Consider the following 24,444-nt stretch of genomic DNA (forward strand, 5'->3'; position numbering starts at 1 on the left):
TAAGCTGTTGCTTTAGGGTTTCTAATATATGTCTTAAACTTATCACAATCTGCCTTAAAGTAAGAATCTACCACTTTGTGTATAGTATAAGAAGCTTAGAAAAGCATACTTCCATTTTATCTCCTAGTTTTGTGCTATTGTCACTATGTCATAAATGCACAATAAATTATTTTTGCTATAAAAAGTAACTTCGTTTTTAAAAAGATTTTTTTGAATAGGAAAAATACGTTTACCCACATACTTATCATTTCTGGTGTTTCCATGTCTTTGTATAGATTCAGATTTCTATCTAGTATAATATTTTAAAAAATATTTTTAAAAAGTTTTATTGAGCGATAATTCACATATCATACAATTCATTCATTTAAAGTGTGCAATTCAGTGGGGTTTAGTATAGTCAAGTTGTATGTTTAGTATAGTCATAGTTGTACTACCCTCACCACAATCAATTTTAGTTTAGTTTTTTTTTTTTTGAGACAGAGCCTTGCTCTGTTTCCCAGGCTGGAGAGCTATGGTGCATCTCAGCTCACTGCAAGCTCCTGGGTTCAAGCCTCCTGGGTTCAAGCGATTCTCCTGCCTCAGCCTCCTAAATAGCTGGGATTACAGGCGCCCGCCACAACACCCAGCTAATTTTTGTATTTTTAGTAGAGACAGGGTTTCTCCATGTTGGCCAGGGTGGTCTCAAACCCCTGACCTCAGGTGATCCACCCGCCTCAGCCTCCCAAAGTGCTGGGATCACAGGTGTGAGCCACTGCACCTGGCCAATTTTAGATTATTTTTAATACCCAACAAAGAAACCATATACCTATTAGCCACTCCTATTTTCCTCCAAATCCCCCAGTCCTAGGTAAATATTTTATGTCTATAGACTTGAAGTTCTATCAGTTTTAGCTTCATGTATTTTGAAGCTCTGTTATTAGGTTTAAGATTGTAATGTCTTCTTAATTGACTTTTCATTATCAAATAACCTTTATCATTATAATATTCTTTGCTCTGAAATCTACTTGTGTGATATTATAGCACTCCAGTTTTCTTTTGACATTAACTCTAGGGAAAGCAAAAGGATGTACAGGAATGGAAAATAATTGTAATTTACAACATGGCTAAGCTGTAAATAGCATACATAATCATGATAATATAAACACTGAATATTGATCTATTCTGATTACATTACCATGTAATAATATTGGGAAGAATGGATGGGAAGCGTGTGTGTATATATGCTGAGGAAGGAGCTAAATCTTTGTATTGTATACTGGGAGATTAATAGATATTGCCTAAATCGGAAAAACAAAAGTAGCCACACAAGCATGTAATTTAACAATATAGAGGTAAATGTCAAAACCACAGCTAAAATAGGGGTTGGCAAACTTTTTCTGCAGTCAGATAGCAAATAGTTTAGTCCATGTGACCCATATGGTTTTTGTGGCCACTACTCAACTCTGCCCTGGTAATGTGAAAGCAGCCACAGACATGGGCATAGCTATTCCAATAAAACTTTATTTACCATACCAGGCAGCTGGCCAGATTTGGCCAATGGGCTGTTTACCAACTCCTGAGCAAAAAGAATTGAAAGTAGCTGACTCAGAAGCAAGGAAAATAAAGGTAAGGTGGGGCTGGGAAATGCTGTGGTCTCAACAGACCTTGTATAACAGAATGACTTTTTATGAGTATGTGTTACTTTGCTTAAAATAAAGAGTAAAAAATAAAGCCCCCTGCCAGGGCTGCCTGCCTCTTGCTTGAATAGACTGAATGGGGAATTAGTTACCCATAATTACCCAGGGGAGAACTCAATATCCTAGATAATTTGAGTTTTTCAATTGTTATATTCTGTATTCTTCCATTGCCTTTGGGACATTTTAATGAAGCAGTCATGGGATTTTCCCTAGGCTAGAAGGGACAATTTCTCAGATGCAGTGTTGTAGAGTCTGCAGCAGTGGTGGTAACTGCAGCGGTGAGTAAGGGCACAGAGAAGCCTCCTAACATTTTAGAACCCAACTTTTGAAACTTTAACAAGAAATGCTGTAAGGACAAGCTGGGTAAACCAGTAAAAGATAGTATCATCACTACCATCCTCATGGATGTTATACAACAGAAATTTCCAATCATCTTAAACTTCCAGAACAGAACAGTTGACTAAATTGGATCCATTACCGAAACCCTTGGATCTTCCACTTAATCTTTTGACACTAGTGTTACTAATGTTAACTTCACTACTTTCAGTTTCTTCTCTTTGCACCCAATCTTTTCCCCAACCAACTACTCACACCTTTTCTCTACCTATAGTTTCTGCTAACTTGTAGCATCTTGAAGGCAGTATGCACCAACTTCCTTCAAGGCCTGTCATGACACCTTTGGCCTCTCTAAGCACTTAATTTCCTTTTATTTTTTAAATTTTTATTTTTTATTTATTTATTTACTTATTTATTTTTGGAGATGGAGTATCATTCTGTTGCCCAGACCGGAGTGCAGTGGTGTGATCTTGGCTCACTGCAACCTCCACCTCCCAGGTTCAAGCAATTCTTCTACCTCAGCCTCCCGAGTAGCTGGGATTACAGGCATGCACCACCACGCCCGGCTAATTTTGTATTTTTAGTAGAGACAGGGTTTCACCATATTGGCCAGGCTGGTCTCAAACTCCTGACCTGGTGATCCACCCGCCTCGGCCTCCCAAATTGCTGGCATTACAGGTGTGAGCCACCGCACCGGCCTTAATTTCCTTTTAGACACTGCTCCCATTGCTGTTTCCCAGTTTGGCTTGTCCATGGTTTGGGTGCTTTTTATATTAGGCCATTTCACAAATTGGTCTCACTTTGGTAAGGGGTCACCCCTAATTCAAACAACTGTAGCTACAGAGTCAGTCACGTAATGGCCACCCAGGGTTGCCTCATCACTTGAAGTCCTTGGGCAGGACAGTCTAAGCTCAGACAGTAGATGGAGGAGAGGTTAAATACGGTTAATGACTAGGAGATGGTACACCTACTGAGGGTAGTAACCAAGTTTAAGGGCAGAGAAATTAGGCAATATTTATTTATTTATAAATTTAACAAATTTGACCAAGAAAAAGATTATGGAACTGGACAGCATTCTAGACCAAAGATGGTTCACAATGGCCCTTCTTGCAAAGTGGTGAGCTATATTTATAACCAGAAAACAGGTGAAATAGGTAATATTTAATTCACTGATCTTGTCAGTTGAGAGAGGTTTTTTAATTAAAATTTTTATTTTTGCTTTAAAAAATCTGTTTAACTTTTAGGTTCGGGGGTACATGTGCAAGTTTGTTATATAGGTAAACTTGTGTCATGGGGGTTCACTGTACAGATTATTTCATCACCCAGGTACGAAGTCTAGTATCCAATAGTTACTTTTTCTGATCCTGAGAGAGGTCTTTGTAACAAGATTCTGTGGAAGGAGAGTAAGAACATGGCATCGATGATGTGGGGTGAGGTTTTTGGGACTGGCATTGCATAAAACCTCATATATGAGAGGAATGCACAATTCTTTTTTTTTTTTTTTTCAAGACGGAGTTTCGCTCTTGTTGCCCAGGCTGGAGTGCAATGGCGCGATCTCAGCTCACTGCAACCTCCACCTCCCGGGTTCAAGTGATTCTCCTGCCTCAGCCTCCTGAGTAGCTGGTATTACAGGCATGTGCCACCATGCCCGGCTAATTTTGTATTTTTAGCAGAGACGGGTTTTCTCCATGTTGGTCAGGCTGGTCTCCAACTCCTGACCTCGGTTGATCCGCCCGCCTCAGCCTCCCAAAGTGCTGGGATTACAGGCATGAGCCACTGCGCCTGGCCTGCACAATTCTTAAATTACCTTCAAATGGTCTTTTGAGTTAGAAGATTGAGAATGTCTAGAAGTTCAGGGCATCTGGTCGCTTAAGCATATTTAGATTAAGAGGGAATTGGCTGGGTGCACTGGCTCATGCCTGTAATCTCAGCACTTTTGGAGGCTGAGGGGGCCAATCACTTGAGGCCAGGAGTTCAAGACCAGCCTGGCCAACATGGTGAAACTTGTCTCTACTAAAAATACAAAAATTAGCCAGGTGTGATGGTGCGTGCCTGTCATCCCAGCTACTTGGGAGGCTGAGGCACAAGAATCACTTGAACCCGGGAGGTAGAGGTTGCAGTGAGCCAACATTGCACCACTGCACTCCAGCCTGGGTGACAGAGTAAGGCTCTGTCTCAAAAAAAAAAAAAAAAAAAAAGAGGGAATAGGAGGCCAATTACAAAAGACCACATGTTGTATACAAAATGTCCAGATGGGCAAATCGGTAGAGAAAAAAAATTAGCGGTTGCCTAGGGCTGGGGGTAGGGGAAAGTGGGGAGTGACTGCTAATGGGTATGTGGTTTCTTATTGGGATGATCAAAATTTTCAGCGGGCGCGATGGCTCACGCCTGTAATCCCAGCACTTTGGTAGGCCAAGGTGGGCGGATCACGAGGTCAGGAGCTCGAGATCAGCCTGGCAAACATAGCGAAAACCCGTCTTTACTAAAAATACAAAAGATTAGCCGAGCGTGGTGGCCGGCGCCTGTAATCCCAGCTACTTAGGAGGCTGAGGCAGGAGAATCGCTTGAACCCAGGAGGCTTGAACCCAGGAGGTTGCAGTGACCCAAGATGCACCACAGCACTCCAGCCTGGGCAACAGAGCAAGGCTCTGTCTCAAAAAAAAAAAAAAAAAAATCTAAAGTTGATTGTGGTAAGGGTAGTACAACTCTGTGAATATACAAAAAAAAAAAAAAAAAAAGTAATTCTACGCTATAATGGGTAACTTTTATGGTATGTGGATATGTTAGTAAAGCTGTTTAAAAAGGCAATTGGAGCTTTTTTGAGATTCCATTGTCATTATCTTGATACTTCATGTTGTTCCTGAGTCATGACAAGCCAAAAGTATAAAAGAAAGTGAAGCTGGGTGCAGTGGCTCATGCCTGTAATTTCAACACTTTGGGAGGCCGAGGCGGGAGGATCACTTGAGTCCAGCAGTTTAAGGCTGCAGTGAGCTATGATCAAGCCACTGCACTCCAGCCTAGGGGACAGAGCGAGACCCTGTCACTTAAAAAAATAAAAAAGAAAGCAAAGGAGAGAAAGTGGTCTGGATGGTCTACACTGTACAGTGTCATTGTTACCTATGAGCTATCAGGAAAGAGCCAATAACAAATTCAGTTAATCAAGTCCAAGCTTCTGAAGCATATGTAAGTATAAGTAAATAAATAAATCTATTAACAGCGAAATAAATGGATTTAGATATAAATCTGTATCTAACCTTCGTCAGGTATAAATAACATCTTCCTCACTCAAAATATAAGCTCCTAAGGTTAAGGGACAGTATTTTACTTGAATGATTATTTAATAAATTTAACCAATCTGGCTTGTTTGGCTGCAAATTTTAAAGTAGTTTTCAAAAGACTGACAGCATGGTCATTAGCCTAGTAAGAAAGTTGGAAAGTGTGAGATTTCTAGGGTGCTGGCAAGGGCAATAAACCAGAAATTATGTGCTAGGTCCGCTCTGCCTCTTATGCCTGTTGTGAACTGGGCAACTCATTTATAAAATAAAATAGAGATAATATCAGGACTACCCACTTTATAGATTATTGGAAGAATCAAATAAGCTAGTATGCGAAAACACTTCAAGTTAAAGTGCCATGCAAATGTATGATATTTTTCATCAAGCTAGAAGTCATTTAGTTAATTTAATTTCCAGGATAACGGTTACAAACATGGCATTCTGCAAAATCTTTCCTTCCTTGCCACCTAAAATGCCATTTGTATTCACAGTGAACTCTGTAAACTTGCTCTGAAGCCATCAGGATATGTGGCTATGAGTTTAATATCTTCAAGAACACTGTTCCTTGGAATGTTGCTCTGAAGGCCCTAAAAAGCCCCCTTCCAAATATGAAACAGGCATATAGGTTAAAACTGGCATGTGATCATCTGAGAGAGGAGGACTGGTAATAACACTGCCCTCTTATCAGAAAAGGTTAAAAAGGGACGGCCAATCTCAAATTATAAGATATTTGGACACATCACATTTTGTCAATCTAATAAAGAAAATAAAGTTTAATTTCCCAAAATTTTATTAAAACTGGACTCTGTCATCAGATATCTATTGCAAAGACGAAATCTCACCACAGAGCAGTAAAGTTTGTCATAAAAACAAGCTTTAAACAAATATAAATTCTTTTTGTACTTTTGAACTGAAGAGGTTTTTATCATTAAAAAAGTGTCTTCTTTTTTCCATGAGTCATGGACATTTTCCCACAAGAATTTCTGTTCATTAAAATGACTTTTGAGTACCCCATAAATATGTACAACTACTATGTACCCACAAAAATTAAAAATTAAAAAGTTAAAAACCAAAAGCAACTTTTGAGTTGTTAAGGCAAGAGTATGGAGGCAGAGAGAGGGAAGAGGCGATGTTTAGATAAGTCTTTGAAAAATTAGAAAAACAACTCTCAGTCCATTTCTTAAAAATCTTTATTATTTGGTATTCTTTTGGTTTATCTTTATTATTTGGTATTCTATTTGGTATTCTTATTTTCTAAATCCTCAGTTGTTACTTTGAACCTTATAAGAATGAAAAATAACTACCCAATCAACCATAACAGTTCCACAGCAGATACAAAGCTCAAACTGAAAGGAAGCTTTCAAATATATTCTATAACATACTTAAATACACTTGGCTATGGCTACCTTAGCTGGGTATTTTTTGGCTAAATTTCTTCTTAGGTAGCACTTTTGGGTTTAGAAAGTGCTGAGATAAATATTAGCAGCAGAAGACATTTATAGGTACCCCTTTCCAATGGAAAATATTTTATAGTTAACAAACAAAACTGAACACAAACAAAGGATCCTAAATACAGTATCAATTCCATTATCATCCATTATCACTTCTCTTGCAAACCTTCCCCTGGCATTTTTGCATACATATAATTGTCAGTCTTGGAGGGCAACGGAGGTGTAATACCACTATTTAGTTGTTTGGTTATCTTCGTGAGAGCTGAACAGATGTGTATCCAGTGGTATAGATGTTCAATGACAACATTACCAAATTTCCATACTTCAGTTCGGGAATGATCTGCATCAGGGAAAAAAAAGTAAGAGTGGAGAGTTTTGCACTTTACTATTAAAATTATAAGTTCTAATATTATGATTAAAGTTCATTAGATATGTTTTGAGTCAAAACCAAGCAGAAACTTGCGTAAATATGTAATTACAGGAATATGATAAATTTTGGTATAGTCATACAATGGAATACTTAACAGCAGTTAACAAAGAATTAGAGTTATTTGTATTCATGAATAAATCTCAAAATATTCAATACAAAAAGTAAGTTATAGAATAATGTGTACTTTTGGGCACAATTAAACGGCTTTAAAACCTGCAAGATAGTATTATATTATTTATGGATTCATTAGCATATAGTAAAAATAAGAAATCATGCATGAAACCAATACCAAATTCATGATAGTATTATCTCTAGGGAAAGACGAGAAGACAGTGGGATCGAGGAAAGACAGAAATCCTCAACTGTTCCTATAATGTTTTCTTTAAAAAGTCTAACTCAAATATAGTGTTAAGGTTGGATATAGAATATAGCTTCATAATGACTATGCAGGTATTATTCTCTATACTTGCATGTTTGAAATATTTCCTAATTAAAATTTAAAGCTATATAGTAACTGCACACCATTATATGTTTTAAGTTTTTTAAATTGAAAACTGTTAAACTGTCATTCATAAAAGTTGCTTTTTCCCAGGAGTCAATGACTAATGTTCAAACAGAATGGTCCAATGGAAAGACTATATAGAGTTGAACAGATGAGGGTTCTGTCCAATGGAAAGACTATGTAGAGTTGAACAGATCTTGGCTCTACACCAATGAGTTTTGTCACTTAACTGCTCTGAGCCTCAGTTTCTTCTTCCATAAAACAAAATTGTAAGAATTGTTTTTTTCTTTTGAGACAGGGTCTTGCCCTGTTGCCCAGGCTGGAGTGCAGTGGCACGATCATGGCTCACTGCAGCCTCAACCTCCCATGCTCAGGTGATCCTCCCACTTCAGCCTCCCAAGTAGCTGGGACCAGAGGCTGAGAAAATATATGTGAAGATCTGTCACAGAGTAGTTGCTCAAAAATATTAACTACCGGCTGGGCACGGTGACTCACACCTGTAATCCCAGCACATTGGGAGGCAGAGGCAAGTGGATCACTTGAGGTCAGGAGTTTGAGATCAGCCTGGCCAACATGGTGAAACCCCATCTCTACTAAAAATACAAAAATTAGCCAGGCGTGGTGGCGGACACCTGTGATCCCAGCTACTTGGGAAGCTGAGGCAGGAGAATCGCTTGGACCTGGGAGGTGGAGGTTGCAGTGAACTGAGATTGTGCCACTGCACTCCAGCCTGGGTGGCAGAGTGAGACTCCATTTCAAAAAATAATAATAATAATAATTACCCCCTTTCTTTCAGATGCCTCTCATCCACAAGTCTATTTTATTCATTTCTGTTATTCCTAGTAACTAACTCAGTGCCTAACCCAATACATGTTTGCTGATTTGAGTAAACCATTTGGTTATAATTGAGTTCAAGCTTTATTATTTATTTATTTATAATTATAAATAAATAATTTATTCATTATCTTTAATAATAGAGACAGGGTCTTATGTTGCCCAGGCTAGTCTTGAACTTCTGGCCTCAAGCAATCCTCCCACCTCGGCCTCCTAAAGTGCTGGGATTACAGCCATGAGCCACTGAACCTGGCTTTTTTTTTAATTGAGTAAAAGCTTTTAAATATCAAGTCTTCTATCCAATAGCTTATTAACAGTAATGACAATGATCTATTAGAATTGCTAAGCAGAACATATTTTATTTTCTTGTCTTTTATCAACACAAAGGAACAAGATTCTCTGAATTAGGTTTAGCTGTCCTATGGTTTGGAAGGAACTATACAACAAAAGGTATAATATGGGATAGGAATGGCACGTAAAATGTGGAAAACATTCACAAGTCTCAATTTTTATTTGAAGCTGACTTTAAAGCGTGGATCCAATTAATTTTCTAAAATTCTCTGTTTTAACACACACGCACACACACACACCACCCTGGCATTGTCTTTTCTCATTCAATTATAAGTGTTCAATAAATGTTAAATTGAAACATTAAATTAAAGAATAATGAATTAGGTTTCTCAAATACTAAAATTCTTTCCAGATTATAGCTCAGTAACATTAGAGAGAATTATGAATAAAAACAAAACAGATGCTGGTCATGAGATCACATTCAAAATACCTGATTCATCTCATTTTATGAGCAATACTAGACCAATCGACATACATACTTAAAATATTGAAGGTGCATTTGTTATAATTCATCTCTCTTTCTGTTTTTTGTTTTGTTTTGTTTGTTTGTTTCGTTTTTTGAGATGGAGTCTCACTCTGTCACCCAGGCTGGAGTGCAGTGGCACCTTGTGGGCTCACTGCAACCTCCGTCTCCTGGGTTCAAGCGATTTTCCTGCCTCAGCCTCCCAAGTAGCTGGGATTACAGACGCCCATCACCAGGCCTGGCTAATTTTTATATTTTTGGTAGAGACGGGGTTTCATCATGTTGGCCAGGCTGGTCTCGAACTCGTGACCTCAGATGATCGGCCTCCCAAGGTGCTGGGATTACAGGCGTGAGCAACCGCGCTCGGCCAATTCATCTCTCTTTCTGTTAATTAGTTTCCTGGAAACCCTGCAAGGTAAATGATACAGGTTTCCAAAGATAATGTTTCAATGCTATGAAGCTAAATAAAATTCACCCTAGGACACTCCTAAAAGTCCTTATTTTCGGAGACAAAACAGCTCTGCTGCTCCCCTCAGCTTTTCTTCCGCCCTTCCCTAATGCCCATGAAGAGCTCTGTTCCTTTGACCCCTGCCACAGTGTTCTTATCTGAACATCCACATGAGCAGACGCCCATCTGCAAGCCATTATTAAGCTAGTCGCCATCTCCATGGTGATTCAACGACACGGGGATGGTGAGCGAGGTCGCTCTCTTTCACAAGGCCCTGTTGCTTATTTCCTGTCTTATTGTTACCGAGACAGAAGCTCCGAAAGTGTCTGGACGGCGGTTCCTGTTTCCCTGTCCTTTCCAGAGGTTGATGCGTTAACGACCGGCTCTAACGATTCCTCTAATGAGCCTCCAGCGCTCTGCGGGGTTCCCTATTAACGGTTGAGTGCTACTGCCCTCTTGTGGTAGATGCAGGCCGGATGTTTGCAGCTTGACCCACGACAGACCCCACTCACACAGACTTTGCAATTTTTTCAAGCAGATAAACGCTTCTTTTATAACCATAGAAATAACGCTTTTTTTTTTTTGCTTTGCTTTGGAAAAGTGTATAGTAAATTATTTGAATATATCTAAGCTATAGAGAGTACTGGGTGACCTTTGAGTCTATCTATGGACATTAGTTCAGAAACATGACATTTTTGTAGGTTCTAGTTTAATCAAACTTTTAATTACATAGTGAATTCATTATGCTGGAAACACTGGGCTATAGTAGGATATTTCTGAATTAAAACTCCTTTTATGGATCCCTGCTTTTAACACTGGATTAATAAAGTTAAATCTTTTGGGGATGATGGATAATTAGTATAGATGGGCAAAGCAAAAAGAAAGAAGTACTTAAGCTTCAAGTACAAAAGCTAAAATGTAACTGCTCCTTTCAACTAACAATCCAAGATCAGCCGCATTTGTTGATGTTCCTCTCTTTCATTAGTTCTCTTAGTTTTAGTTCTCATTTCTATTGCTTCACATACCCCAAGTCACTCCTTAACATGACAGCCACACACAATAAACTGAAGGTCCTTGCAGCAATAGAAGGGTATGTGTATGCAAATTTCTTTTCTTGTCTTTTTTAGATGGAGTTTTGCTCTTGTTGTCCAGCCTGGAGTGCAATGGCGTGATCTTGGCTCACTGCAACCTCCACCTCATGGGTTCAAGCCATTCTCCTGCCTCAGCCTCCTGAGTAGTTGGGACTACAGGCATGCACGCCTGGCTAATTCTTCTGTATTATTAGTAGAGATGGGGTTTCACCACGTTGGCCAGGCTGGTCTTGAACTCCTGACCTCAGGTGATCCACGTGCCTTGGCCTCCCAAAGTGCTGGGATTACAGGTGTGAGCCACCGCGCCCGGTAATATATGCAAATTTCAATCAATCTTTTTGTAGGCAGGAGAACTTACATTTGCCATGGCAATCGGGAATTTAATATGTCATTGTTAATTTAATATGGTCCCAAAGGCACTGTAGTGTACTGCCTCCCAGATTTATCAGGAAAAATATCAATGTTACACGGGGAGTTAAAAACACATTTTTCTCTAGTAATCGAAGTTTGAGGGGGAAGTTTGTTCCAGGATGAATGCTGAGTTCTTGCACGTATATCAGTTTCATTCCCATGGCAAGCATATTTCTGTACGGTGTCACAAGCATAATTTCTGTACAATATCACATAATTTCTATACAATATCACATGTAGTGGCTTTTTAAATGATGTAGCTATAAATCAAGTCATGTGTAAATTGAAATCAATGCAAATTATATTTACAAAATTCATAGTTTAATGTAGTGGCCTCCAAACTCTTTTGCTCATGTACCTCTATCAGTAACAAACATTGAGCATGTGCCCATATATATATATATATTTATAATATATATATTTATCAATTATTTATTTTAAAACATTTTAAACAAAAAATAGAAATTAACAATGAGTTAAAACCATTATAAAGAAAAGTCCTTTGGCCGGATGCAGTGGCTCACGCATGTAATCTCAACACTTGGGAGGACAAGGCAGGTGGATTGCTTGAGTCCTGGAGTTCAAAACCAGCCTGGGCAACATGGTCTGTCTCTACAAAAAATACAAAAATTAGCTGGGCATGGTGGTGTGGGCCTCTAGTGTCAGCTACTAGGGAGGCTCAGGTGGGAGGAGGGAGAATCACCTGAGCCTGAGAGGGAGAGGTTGCAGTAAGCCAAGATTGTGCCACTGTACTTCGGCCTGGGTGACAGAGTGAGACCTTGTCTCCAAAAAAAGAAAGAAAGAAAAAAAGAAAAGTCCTTAGTCCTTTGGTATTTTTCTTTCTTTCTTTCTGTCTTTCAATGTCTCAACAGAATCATCTTTGATATTTTTCTTGCGCCCTAGAGAGAGTTTTTAAAAAAATCTTCTGGGGTGCTTCCACTTAACTTTGGAGACCACCAAGTTAAAATATGAAAGAAATTGACTGGATAATGCTTTTCTAGATGATTAACATGCATTCAATTTTGCTACATCTGAAATTCCTACGAAGACTAATGTAAAGGAAAAGAAAGAAGAAAAGAAAAAGAAAAAGAAGACATAAGGGCCGGGTATGGTGGCTCATGCCTGTAATCCCAGCTACTCAGGAGGCTGAGGCAGGAGAATCACCTAAGCCCAGGAGTTCAAGGTTACAGTGAGCCATGATCACACCACTGCACTCCAGCCTGGGTGACAGAGACAGACCCTGCCTCTATAATTAATTAATTAATTAATAAAAGAAGACATAAAACCAATGATAGAAAGATCAGGAGAAAAGAAACACCAATATTTAATTCCTACTCCCATTGCCTCAAAGTCCCAACAACTTCTTCTCCCATCTTCACTCTGGCTGATGACTCTGCTTTCAGCTTCTCTGTAAGATTGACACAATCAGAAGGCAACTTCCATAGACTCCCACCAGCACACCTACCCACTCACTCTCATCGGCACCCATATTCTCCTTCCGTAGACTCCTACCAGCACACCTACCCACTCACTCTCATCTGCACCCATGTTCTCTGTCCTCTTGCTGTCTTAAGCCAATTCCTCCCTTGGTGCGGTAGATCCAGGGTAGTCAAATAATTCATTGCTCAAATTGGTACACTTGAGAGAGAAAGAGGATGCTAACTGGACAAGTCACCAGAACAACAAGCAAAAACTTGGGCTGTTCCAAGGTAAACATAGAACGTATGGTTACTCTAACAACAGCCCATCCTCTCTGACGTGCTTGAGGACATTGTTTCAGGAATTCTCTATCTTCAACATTGTCAACTTCTTGCTTTCTACAGGATTTCCCATCAGAATGAAGCCTGCTGTTATCTCTCCCATCTGAGAAACAAAACAAAACCTTGACCCCATTTCCTCCTCCGGTTACCACACCATTCTTTGCTCCCCTTTGTGGCAAAACATTCAGAATCTTCTCTACTCAGTCTTCCCACCTAGGGGACTTTCCTCTCTTTGCCAATCATCTATTCACCAACCAATCTCGATTTTATATCTCCAGCTTAGACCTTTCTCGAAAACTCCAGATTTATTTAACCATCTACATAGTCACATCTCTACTTCCATATCTAATAGATATCTCAAACTCAGCATGTCAAAATCTGAACACTTCATCTCCCCCAACCAAAGCCTGCTCCACCTACGTGTTCTCCATCTCAGCTGATGGTAACTCCATCCTTCCAAACCATGGAGTCAACCTTGGCTCCTCTGTTTCTTTCTCATTCCACACTCAAACTGTCAAGATATATTTTGGCTCTGCCTCTCAAATATATATAATATGACCACTTTTCACCATTTCCACCAGATTCCTGCAACAACTCCTCTAGTTGGTCTCTCTGCTTCTCTTCTTGACCTCCAAAGTGTCTTCTCATTACAGCAGCAGGGTGATCCTTTTAAAACATAGGTCATATCATTCCTCTGCTTAAAACCTTGCAATGGCTCTAATTCACTGGGTGTTGTGGCTCATGCTTGTAATCCCACACTTTGGAGGACAAGGCAGGAGGATCACCATAAGCCATAAAATCAAGACATTATGATAGTCTTCAAGACCCTAATTGATTCAGTCCTCCATTACCTCCTGAACTCATCTCCTTACTTACCTCCCGTTCTCTGACCCTGCTGCTGACACAGTGGCCTCCTTGTTGCTATTTGAAAACACTGGTTGTTTCTGCCTTAGGGCCTTTGCTTTGGCTTTTTTCTCTGCCTGGAATACTCTTTTTCTTTTTTTCTTTTTTTTTTTTTTTTCTTTTTTATTGATCATTCTTGGGTGTTTCTCGCAGAGGGGGATTTGGCAGGGTCACAGGACAATAGTGGAGGGAAGGTCAGCAGATAAACAAGTGAACAAAGTTCTCTGGTTTTCCTAGGCAGAGGACCCTGCGGCCTTCCGCAGTGTTTGTGTCCCTGGGTACTTGAGATTAAGGAGTGGTGATGACTCTTAACGAACATGCTGCCTTCAAGCATCTGTTTAACAAAGCACATCTTGCACCGCCCTTAATCCATTCAACCCTGAGTGGATACAGCACATGTTTCAGAGAGCACAGGGTTGGGGGTAAGGTCACAGATCAACAGGATCCCAAGGCAGAAGAATTTTTCTTAGTACAGAACAAAATGAAAAGTCTCCCATGTCTACCTCTTTCTACACAGACACAGCAACCATCCGATTTCTCAATCTTTTCCCCACCTTTCCCCCCTTTCTATTCCACAAAACCGCCATTGTCTTCATGGCCCGTTCTCAATGAGCTGTTGAGTACACCTCCCAGATGGGGTGGTGGCCGGGCAGAGGAGCTCCTCACTTCCCAGTAGGGGCGGCCGGGCAGAAGCGCCCCTCACCTCCCGGACGGGGCGGCTGGCCGGGCGGGGGGCTGACCCCCCCCACCTCCCTCCCGGACGGGGCGGCTGGCCGGGCGGGGGGCTGACCCCCCACCTCCCTCCCGGACAGGGCGGCTGGCCGGGCAGAGGGGCTCCTCACTTCCCAGTAGGGGCGGCCGGGCAGAGGCGCCCCTCACTTCCCCGACGGGGCGGCTGGCCCGTCGGGGGGCTGACCCCCCCACCTCCCTCCCGGAGGGGGCGGCTGGCCGGGCAGAGGGGCTCCTCACTTCCCGGTAGGGGTGGCCGGGCAGAGGCGCCCCTCACCTCCCGGACAGGGCGGCTGGCCGGGCAGGGGGCTGATCCCCCCACCTCCCTCCCGGACGGGGCGGCTGGCCGGGCGGGGGGCTGACCCCCCACCTCCCTCCCGGACGGGGCGGCTGGCCGGGCGGGGGGCTGACCCCCCACCTCCCTCCCGGACGGGGCGGCTGGCCGGGCGGGGGGCTGACCCCCCCACCTCCCTCCTGGACGGGGCGGCTGGCCGGGCGGGGGGCTGACCCCCCCACCTCCCTCCCGGACGGGGCGGCTGGCCGGGCAGAGGGGCTCCTCACTTCCCAGAAGGGGCGGCCGGGCAGAGGCGCCCCTCACCTCCCGGATGGGGCGGCTGGCCAGGCGGGGGGCTAACCCCCCCACCTCCCTCCTGGACGGGGCGGCGGGCCGGGCAGAGGGGCTCCTCACTTCCCAGAAGGGGCGGCCGGGCAGAGGCGCCCCTCACCTCCCGGATGGGGCGGCTGGCCAGGCGGGGGGCTAACCCCCCCACCTCCCTCCCGGACGGGGCGGCTGGCCGGGCCGGGGGCTGACCCCCCCACCTCCCTCCCAGACAGAGCGGCTGGCCGGGCAGAGGGGCTCCTCACTTCCCAGTAGGGGCGGCCGGGCAGAGGCGCCCCCCCCACCTCCTGGACAGGGCGGCTGGCCGGGCAGGGGGCTGATCCCCCCACCTCCCTCCCGGACGGGGCGGCTGGCCAGGCGGGGGGCTGATCCCCCCACCTCCCTCCCGGACGGGGCGGCTGGCCGGGCGGGGGGCTGACCCCCCCACCTCCCTCCCGGATGGGGCGGCTGGCCGGGAGGGGGGCTGACCCCCCCACCTCCCTCCCGGATGGGGCAGCTGGCCAGGCAGAGGGGCTCCTCACTTCCCAGTAGGGGCGGCCGGGCAGAGGCACCCCTCGCCTCCCGGATGGGGCAGCTGGCCAGGCGGGGGGCTGACCCCCCCACCTCCCTCCTGGACGAGGCGGCTGGCCGGGCAGAGGGGCTCCTCACTTCCCGGTAGGGGCGGCCGGGCAGAGGTGCCCCTCACCTCCCGGACGGGGCGGCTGGCCGGGTGGGGGGCTGACCCCCCCACCTCCCTCCCAGAGGAGGAGGGAGGACGCTCCTCACTTCTCAGACGGGGTGGCTGCCGGGCGGAGGGGCTCCTCACTTCTCAGACGGGGCGGTTGCCAGGCAGAGGGTCTCCTCACTTCTCAGACAGGGCGGCCGGGCAGAGACACTCCTCACATCCCGGACGGGGTGGCAGGGCAGAGGTGCTCCCCACATCTCAGACGATGGGCGGCCGGGCAGAGATGCTCCTCACTTCCCAGATGTGATGGCGGCCGGGAAGAGGCGCTCCTCACTTCCTAGATGGGATGGCGACCGGGCAGAGACGCTCCTCACTTTCCAGACTGGGCAGCCAGGCAGAGGGGCTCCTCACATCCCAGACAATGGGCGGTCAGGCGGAGATGCTCCTCACTTCCCAGACGGGGTGGCTGCCAGGCAGAGGCTGCAATCTTGGCACTTAGGGAGGCCAAGGCAGGCGGCTGGGAGGTGGTTGTAGCGAGCCGAGATCACGCCACTGCACTCCAGCCTGGGTGCCATTGAGCACTGAGTTAACGAGACCCCGTCTGCAATCCCGGCACCTCGGGAGGCCGAGGCTGGCGGATCACTCGCGGTTAGGAGCTGGAGACCAGCCCAGCCGACACATCGAAACCCCGTCTCCACCAAAAAAATACGAAAACCAGTCAGGCGTGGCGGCGCACGCCTGCAATCGCAGGCACTCGGCAGGCTGAGGCAGGAGAATCGGGCAGGGAGGTTGCAGTGAGCTGAGATGGCAGCAGTACCGTCCAGCTTCGGCTCGGCATCAGAGGGAGACCGTGGAAAGAGGGGAGAGGGGAGAGGGGAGAGGGGAGAGGGGGGAGGGGGGAGGGGAGAGGGGAGAGGGGAGAGGGAGCTCTAAAGGCTGGACGCAGTGGCTCACGCCTGTAATCCCAGCCACTCTTTTTCTTTTCTTAGGATAAAATAACATCAAGCAACACCTGGAATATTCCTTCTACATTCATATGGCTGATTCCCTCGCTTCCTTCACATCTTTGCTTAAATCTCACCTTTTTTTTTTTGAATGGAGTCTCACTCTGTCGCCTAGGTTGGAGCATAGTGGTGCGATCTTGGCTCACTGCAACCTCCGCCTCCTGGGTTGCAACAATTCACCTGCCTCAGCCTCCTGAGTAGCTGGGATTACAGGTGCCTGCCACCATGCCCAGCTAATTTTTGTATTTTTAGTAGAGATGGGGTTTCGCATGTTAGCCAGGCTGGTCTTGAACTCCTGACCTCAGGTGATCCACCCACCTCAGCCTCTCAGAGTGCTGGGATTACAGGCATGAGCCACCACGCCTGGCCTAAATCTCACCTTCTTGATAAGGCCTACCTGACTATTTAAATTTGCAGCCCATGCCTCCTTCCTGCTTCCCACCTTTGCATCCACTGCCTTACTCGACTTTGCTTTTTCCCCCATAGCACTTATTTTCCACCATAGTGTATAATTTATTATGTTTATTGTTATCCTCTGCTCTCCCCTTTAGAATGTAGGCTTCTTGAGGGCGGGGATCTTGTTCTATGTCATTCACTACTGTACCCTCGGAACCTAGAATAGGGCCTGTCACATGGATAGCACTGAGATAATTTTAGTTGAGTGAAAGACAGAACAACAAAATTTGAAAAATATAAAGCAGATGAAGAAGTGGTAGCAGACAGGAGAAAAGTGGAATCCTAAATCAGCAGTGGAGAAAGCCTAGAACCAACCTTCTGTATATCCCAGAATCCTCAAAGGGTTCAGAAGGGTTTGTTGAAGCTGTTTAGGAAAGAGGAGAGAAAATATAGGGATTTTGAAGACTGAATCTAGGAGATCCAATGTCTGAATAATAGGAATTCCAAAGAGTGAATACAGAAAAAAGAGGGCAGGGCCACCACCAGCCTTATAGGTCACCTTTGTGTAAAGGTGAGAAAAACACACCTACTGTGAGGGAACGCGCTCTGTGGGCACACAGCTTGGTGAATGAAAAAGATGCTCCTCCTCCAAGCAGATGTTAAGGCACACAGTCTAGTGAATGGAATCCGGGATACATTTTGGCCCCCACCCACCTCCTCAGCAGAGCACCTTTGTGCAGTGTACAAACTGCACAGCTGTAAGTAGCAATCTTGATGCCATGGAGGAAGTCATCCAGCACTTAACAACCTAGATTTCACAATTGAAAAAGCCCAGCCAGTATCCAGATCGATGGATGAAAACAGACCCATAAAAAGGCATATCATTATGAAATTTTTGCAACTTTGGGGATGAAGGGATGATTCTACAGCTTCTGGAGAGATATAAAACAAAGAAAGGTCACACCGATTTAGAAAGGCTTCAGACTTCTTAACAGCAATCTTTGCCTTTTTTTTTTTTTTTTTTTTAGAGATTAAGTCTTACTTTGTTGCCCAGGCTGGAGTGCAGTGGCACGATCATGGCCCACTGCAGCCTTAACTGGGCTCAGCTTCTTGAGTAGCTGGAACTACAGGCATATGCCACCAGACCTGGCAAAGTTTTTCATTTTTTTTGTGGGGACAGGATCTCACTATGTTGCCCAGGCTGTCAACAGCAATCTTTAAAGTTGGATGACAATGGAGTCTTTTCCACAAAAAGTTAAACATAGAGTTACCATATGTTTGCACTCCAAAGGTATGTATACAAGAGAGCTGAAAATACATGTTTACACAAAAACTTGTAAACAAATGTTAATGGAGGCATAATTCAGTAGCCAAAAAGTGGAAACAACCTACATGTGCATCAACTGATAGATGAATAAACAGAATGTTGTCTATCATAGAATATTATTCAGCCACACACGCAAAAATGAAGTACTGATACAAGCTAGAACATAGATGGACCTTGAAAACATGCTAAGTGAAAGAAGCCAGATACAAACGGCTACCTATTGTGTGATTCCATGTATATGAAATGTCCAGAATAGGTAAATCCATAGAGACAGAAAGTAGATTAGTGGCTCCCAGGAGCTAGAGGGAGAGGAAAGAAGTGACTGCTAATGGGTACAGGGTTTCTATTTGGGGTGATGAAAATGTTCTAAAATTAGATAGTGGTGATAACTGCACAATCTGGGATATATATTCAAAACCACTAAATTCTACACTTTAAAATGTACAAAGAGTGAAATTTATGGCATGTGAATTATGTCTCAGTTTTTAAAAAAGACAATGGAAAGCCAGGTGTGGTGGCAGCAGTCCTGTAGCTACTTGGGAGGCTGAGGTGGAAGGACAGCTTAAGCCCAGGAGTTTTTTTTTTTCTCTGTAGACAGGGTCTCGTTCTGTGGCCCAGGCTGGAGTGTAGTGGTGCAAACATGGCTCACTGCAGCCTCAACCTCCTGGGTTCAAGCGATCCTCCCACCTCAGCTCTCCTGACTAGCTGGAACTACAGGCACATGCCACTACTCCCAGCTTTTTTTTTTTCCAAGTTTTTTGCAGAGACAGGGTCTCAGTATGTTGCCCAGGCTGCTCTTGAACTCCTGGGCTCAAGCGATCAGCCCACCTCAGCCTCCCAAAGTGCTGGGATTACAGGCATGAGCCACTGATAGAGAAAGAATTGAAGCCTGGGTATGGTGGCTCACGTCTGTAATCCCAGCACTTTGGGAGGCTGAGGTGGGAGAATCCCTTGAGGTCAGGAGTTTAAGACTAGCCTGGTAATATAGTGAGACCCCCACCTCTACAAAAAATAAAAAAATTAGTTGGGCGTGGTGGCACGCGCCTATAGTCCCAGCTACTTGGAAACCTGAGCCCAGAGGATTGCTTGAGCCAGGGAGGTCGAGGCTGCAGTGAGCTCTGATTGTGGCACTGCACTCCAGCCTGAGTGATAGAGTGGGGCCCTGTCTCAAAACACAAAACAAAACAAAAACAGAGGAACTGAGATCTCTAGAAGAGATGGCTTTGGGAAAAGAAAATAAATTAGAACTAATAAATTACCTGATAGAACTGTCTTATGGGAGAGAAAATGGAAGGGGTGGGAATTATCAAGAAGTACAAATAAAACTAAGAAAGTTTAAAAATAAAAGACAATTATTTACTTCAGGAAAAACAAAAAAAAATGAGGAATCAAAATATGCTACAATCCTCAGCTGTGTATAATATTTGCATAGGCAAAATCATGTAAACATTGCATCTTTAACCCCAAATTATAAATATAACTACATTGGGAGGATGGGGTAAGAGAATGGTGGTATAACAGAACAAAATCTTCATTTATAATCAGAGGAAATTGACTGATAAGGTTTAAAATTGATGAGTCAAAAGACAGCAATATGTGCATAATAGAAATAGATGTGCAAATGCCAAGAAGAAACAGTGAAAGAACAAAACATGGTTGCCTCTGGCGAGGGGGACTGAAGAGTATGAAAGAGAAGATATGGGCTAGTGACTCTTTTTAGGCTTTTAGTTCTATGTGACCTTTTCAATTACTTTAATAAAAAATTTAAAGCCGGCTCAGTGGCTCACGCCTGTAATCCCAGCACTTTGGGAGGCCGAGGGGGCGGATCATCTGAGCTCAGGAGTTTGAGACCAGTCTGACCAAGACAGAGAAACCCTGCCTCTACTAAAAATACAAAATTAGCTGGGCAGGGTGGCACATGCCTGTAATCCCAGCTACTCGGGAGGCTGAGGCAGGAGAATCGCTTGAACCTGGGAGGCAGAGGTTGCGGTGAGCCGAGATCGCGCCATTGCACTTCAGCCTGGGCAACAAGAGCGAAACTCCATCTCAAAAAAATATATATATGTATATGTATATGTATATGTATATGTATATGTATATGTATATGTAATTGTGACTGCGGTAGTGGCTCATGCCTGTAACCCCAGCACTTTGGGAGCCATGGCAGGTGGATCACCTGAGGTCAGGAGTTCGAGACCAGCCTGGTCAACATGGTGCAACCCCGTCTCTACTAAAAATACAAAAATTAGCCAAGCGTGGTGGCACGTGCCTGTAATCCCAGCTACTGGGGAGGCTGAGGCAGGAGAATCTCTTGAACCCGGGAGTCAGAGGTTGTAGTGAGCTGAGATTGGGCCACTGCATTCCAACCTGGGTGACAGAGCAAGACTCCATCTCAAAAAAAAAAAAAAATATATATATATATATATATATATATATATATATATATAATATTTATATCCTTTCAGGATAAAAGACAGTTTTAACAGCCACTAAAATTTTAAAAAATGAGTGTCAAATTAAATAGAAAAATGTTCTTATTAAACCAAGTTTTTTTTCTAGAGACGGTATCCACTATGTTGCCCAGGCTGGAGTGCAGTGCTATTCACAGGCACCATCATTGTGCACCACAGTCTTGAACTTCTGGCCCCAAGCAATCCTTGTGCCTCAGCTTCCCAAGTAGCTGGGACCACAGGTGCACGCCACCATGCTCCACGTCTCATCAAGCTCATTTTTAAAAGTCTTTAATCAGATATCAAAGTAGCAGTAATGTTATCTATACATGTAAAACTGTATTTAGTTGTTCCTCTTAATAACTACTGTTAGAAAATTTCAAAATTTAAATCACAAGAAGTGATAAGAAACATAAAGAGAATGGCTGGTTCGATTGTCTTTTTTCCTCTGAATAACTTGGAACTGAAAAGCAGGGGGTTTGCCTGCATGGGAAATAGGTCAAACATCCAGGCCTGAGATCTTTACCCAGAACAGAGTGTTATACCCTTCTCTTGTGCATTGTATGAGTACTTGTCTAATATCATAACTCGTAACTAAAAGGGATTTTTAAGGGGCTCTTGCCAGGACAAAGGAAATCTGTTCTCAAGCTGAACTGATATCTCCTCCTCCATGGCCTAAAATCTGTGAGCAACTTGTAAATAAATGGCGCACTCTTAGCTCTCTATTAAACCCAAGTCTAGCTGCGATGGCAAGTTTTTTCCTTAAGAGGGAGCCAACAATTCCCATTCAAGATGACTAAGTCCAAAAAGACAGCAGAGAACTGTAATTGAATCCAAACCAATGTTAGCATACAGAAGGTTTAAATGAATAGGAGAGAACAATGTTCTTGGTGTCTGGTTGTCCATTTTGGCTTGACCCATTTCAAAGAAAAAGGCACGTCCTCAGAGTTGCAGATTCAGTGCTGTTTCCTACTTGTTATTTCTGGATTGTCGGTAGAATCATTCTACCAAGGTTCCTGTCAGGTCCTTAGCTGTGCAGTGGGGAGTTAAGGAATGAGTCATGTTCCATTTTTGTAATGGAGTTGCAGGGAGCGTGGCACCTATGAGAGCCACCATGATGGCAGCAGTAGCAATTAGGGAAGGATCTCCCAGGGAAGGCGAATCTTGAAGATAAAAGTTAATTAGGACTGTGAGTCCAGCAGTCCTCCCCTGAAGGCACCTTCCTTCATTGTCACCCTTAGAGGATCATGGTGTCATTTTATTGAGGAAGCTGGTGGGTTTCTTTATAAATGGTGACAGCACTGAGCCTCTGGCTGCTTTGACAGAGTTGGAGCTCTGGGACCCCTGTAGGAGAAGTGGAGGGCCGGGGGCACTCCTGCCAAGACCAATGTCTGTGGACTTGTAAACACTTGGATTTAGGGGAGGAGGTATGGTCACTTGGCAGAGACACCCAGGTTCTACACAGAAAAGTGATTCTGGTTATACTTGCAATAGGGGACAGCTCTTCTTGCCTCTGGGTCTAAGAACATTTCCAAACAGGCAACATCTGTCTAAAATTCCTGGGAGGGAGACATGCAGCAGTTATGGGGCATCCTGAACGACCAGGTGAGGCTGGCAGCAGAGGTCCAAAGTGGAGTGGGGAGAATAGGTCCTTGAGAGGGTGGTCAAGTCATGAATCTCCAGGTAGAAAAGACCAACTACTAGGAGTATCTTAGGCAAAGTGACAGAGAATAGTAGGCTATTGATGTACTACTGCAAACACAGCTGTCTGGGAGTGCTCACTGGAGTCAGAGGGTCCCCCACAGGGAAGTATGTCAGCAGCACTCACCTGCAATGGCACAGTCTTGGGAGGCCAGGCCTGCCCAACAAAGCTACCCAGTGTTACTTCACAGATGACTGGCTCAATCTAAAGGCAAGACACAGCTGCCTAGAGTTTCATCAGAATAAAAAAAGTACCTCCTTTTTGTTGTTGTTGTTTTTGAGACAGGATCTCATTCTGTTGCCCAGGCTGGAGTGCAGTGGCATGATCACATTTCACAGCAGCCTCAACCTCCTGGGCTCAAGTGATCTCCCACCTCAGCCTCCTGAGTAGCTGGGATTACAGGCGTGCACCACCACACCCAGTTAGTTTTTTTTTTTTTTTTTTTTTTTTTGTAGAGACAAGATTTTGCCATGTTGTCCAGGCTAGTCTCCAACTGCTGGGCTCAAGCAATCTGCCCACGTTGGCCTCCCAAAGTGTCGGGATTACAGGTATGAGTCACTGTGCCTGGCCAAAAATACCCTTTTCTTTCTTTTTAAAAAAATTATTATTATACTGTAAGTTTTAGGGCACATGTGCACAACATGCAGGTTTGTTACATAGGTATACATGTGCCATGTTTGTTTGCTGCACCCATCAACTCGTCATTTACATTAGGAAATACTCTTTTCCTGAACTAGGATGAAGTGGGGGTGAGAGTTGGCAGTGGAAGCCCTAAGAAAGTATGGACACATTACCAGTCCTAATTCTGCCCTTTTGGTAAAATAATAGTTTGGAAGGCGTGGTGGGTTAGGAGCTATGCTATATAGTCCAGCAGTCTCTGCCTGTCACAGGCTGAACCTACAGGTATTATTGGTGACATTTCATTCTGGGTAGATTCGTGGAGTAGGGCCCTTACTTAAAGCTGCTAGGCCAGGTAAACTTCCAGCAGCAGATTGCCCTGCCTGAAGACTCCTCTCCTGGCACAAACAGAAAGGCACCCCGAAGAATTCCTCTCCCTTCCCCTAAGCTGGAAGCTTAGAATTTCCTGATATAACTGCATCTGAAGGAGAGAGGGTTGGTATCTGGGTGACCTACGAACTTTCTTGATTGCTGCGGAGACTGTGGTTAACACTAAAGGCTTGGCGGCGGTGATTGGGGAGCCTATGGGCTATTTTCTGGCTAAGTCGGGCTCCGTTAACTGCAATTAATATTTCTTCCACCAGAGGGCACTATTGGAAAGCAGAAAGTGGTTGGTAGCGTTGGTGGTCAAGGCTGCTCAGGAATAAGCTAGGATAGTTCCCCGTTAATCCAGAAACTCTTCTGCGTTGGTCTAGAGCCTCCACAGATAGTAGGAGAGCGGGAAGAGGAGGAAAGGGATAGATTTAGTGAGCAATTTCTACAGAGCCATTTTCCCAGTTATGATTACTTTTCATAACAAAGAAAAAAACAAACTATAAATGAATTCCTCATCACAGCCTGAGGCCTCTGGTGGGAGAATACAGGTCAGTGGAGGACCTTGGGCCTCTGTTTGTATATTTACTCTCATATGTGGCCTATTCCCTGTGGCCAAACAGCTAATCGTC

The 24,444-nt window shown here is 44.3% G+C and overlaps 1 protein-coding gene across 7 annotated transcripts in view; it reads right to left on the reverse strand.

Annotated features, from left to right (window-relative positions):
- Window positions 1-6,282: 6,282 nt before the first annotated feature.
- EFCAB5 (EF-hand calcium binding domain 5) overlaps window positions 6,283-24,444 on the reverse strand; it is a 185,242-nt gene continuing 167,080 nt past the window's right edge. For 3 of the 7 annotated variants that reach the window (XM_034942144.3, XM_055101352.2, XM_063599154.1), the window contains one exon: window positions 6,283-7,078. In XM_034942144.3, the coding sequence (XP_034798035.2) occupies window positions 6,888-7,078 (191 nt within the window). In that variant the 3' untranslated portion in view covers window positions 6,283-6,887. Of the gene's footprint in view, window positions 7,079-21,491; window positions 24,199-24,444 lie in introns of those variants that run through there. The other 4 variants (XM_063599155.1, XM_063599156.1, XM_063599157.1 and 1 more) reach the window with 3 other exon arrangements.

Source organism: Pan paniscus, chromosome 19 (assembly GCF_029289425.2).
Source record: "Pan paniscus chromosome 19, NHGRI_mPanPan1-v2.0_pri, whole genome shotgun sequence".
Taxonomy (NCBI): domain Eukaryota; kingdom Metazoa; phylum Chordata; class Mammalia; order Primates; family Hominidae; genus Pan; species Pan paniscus.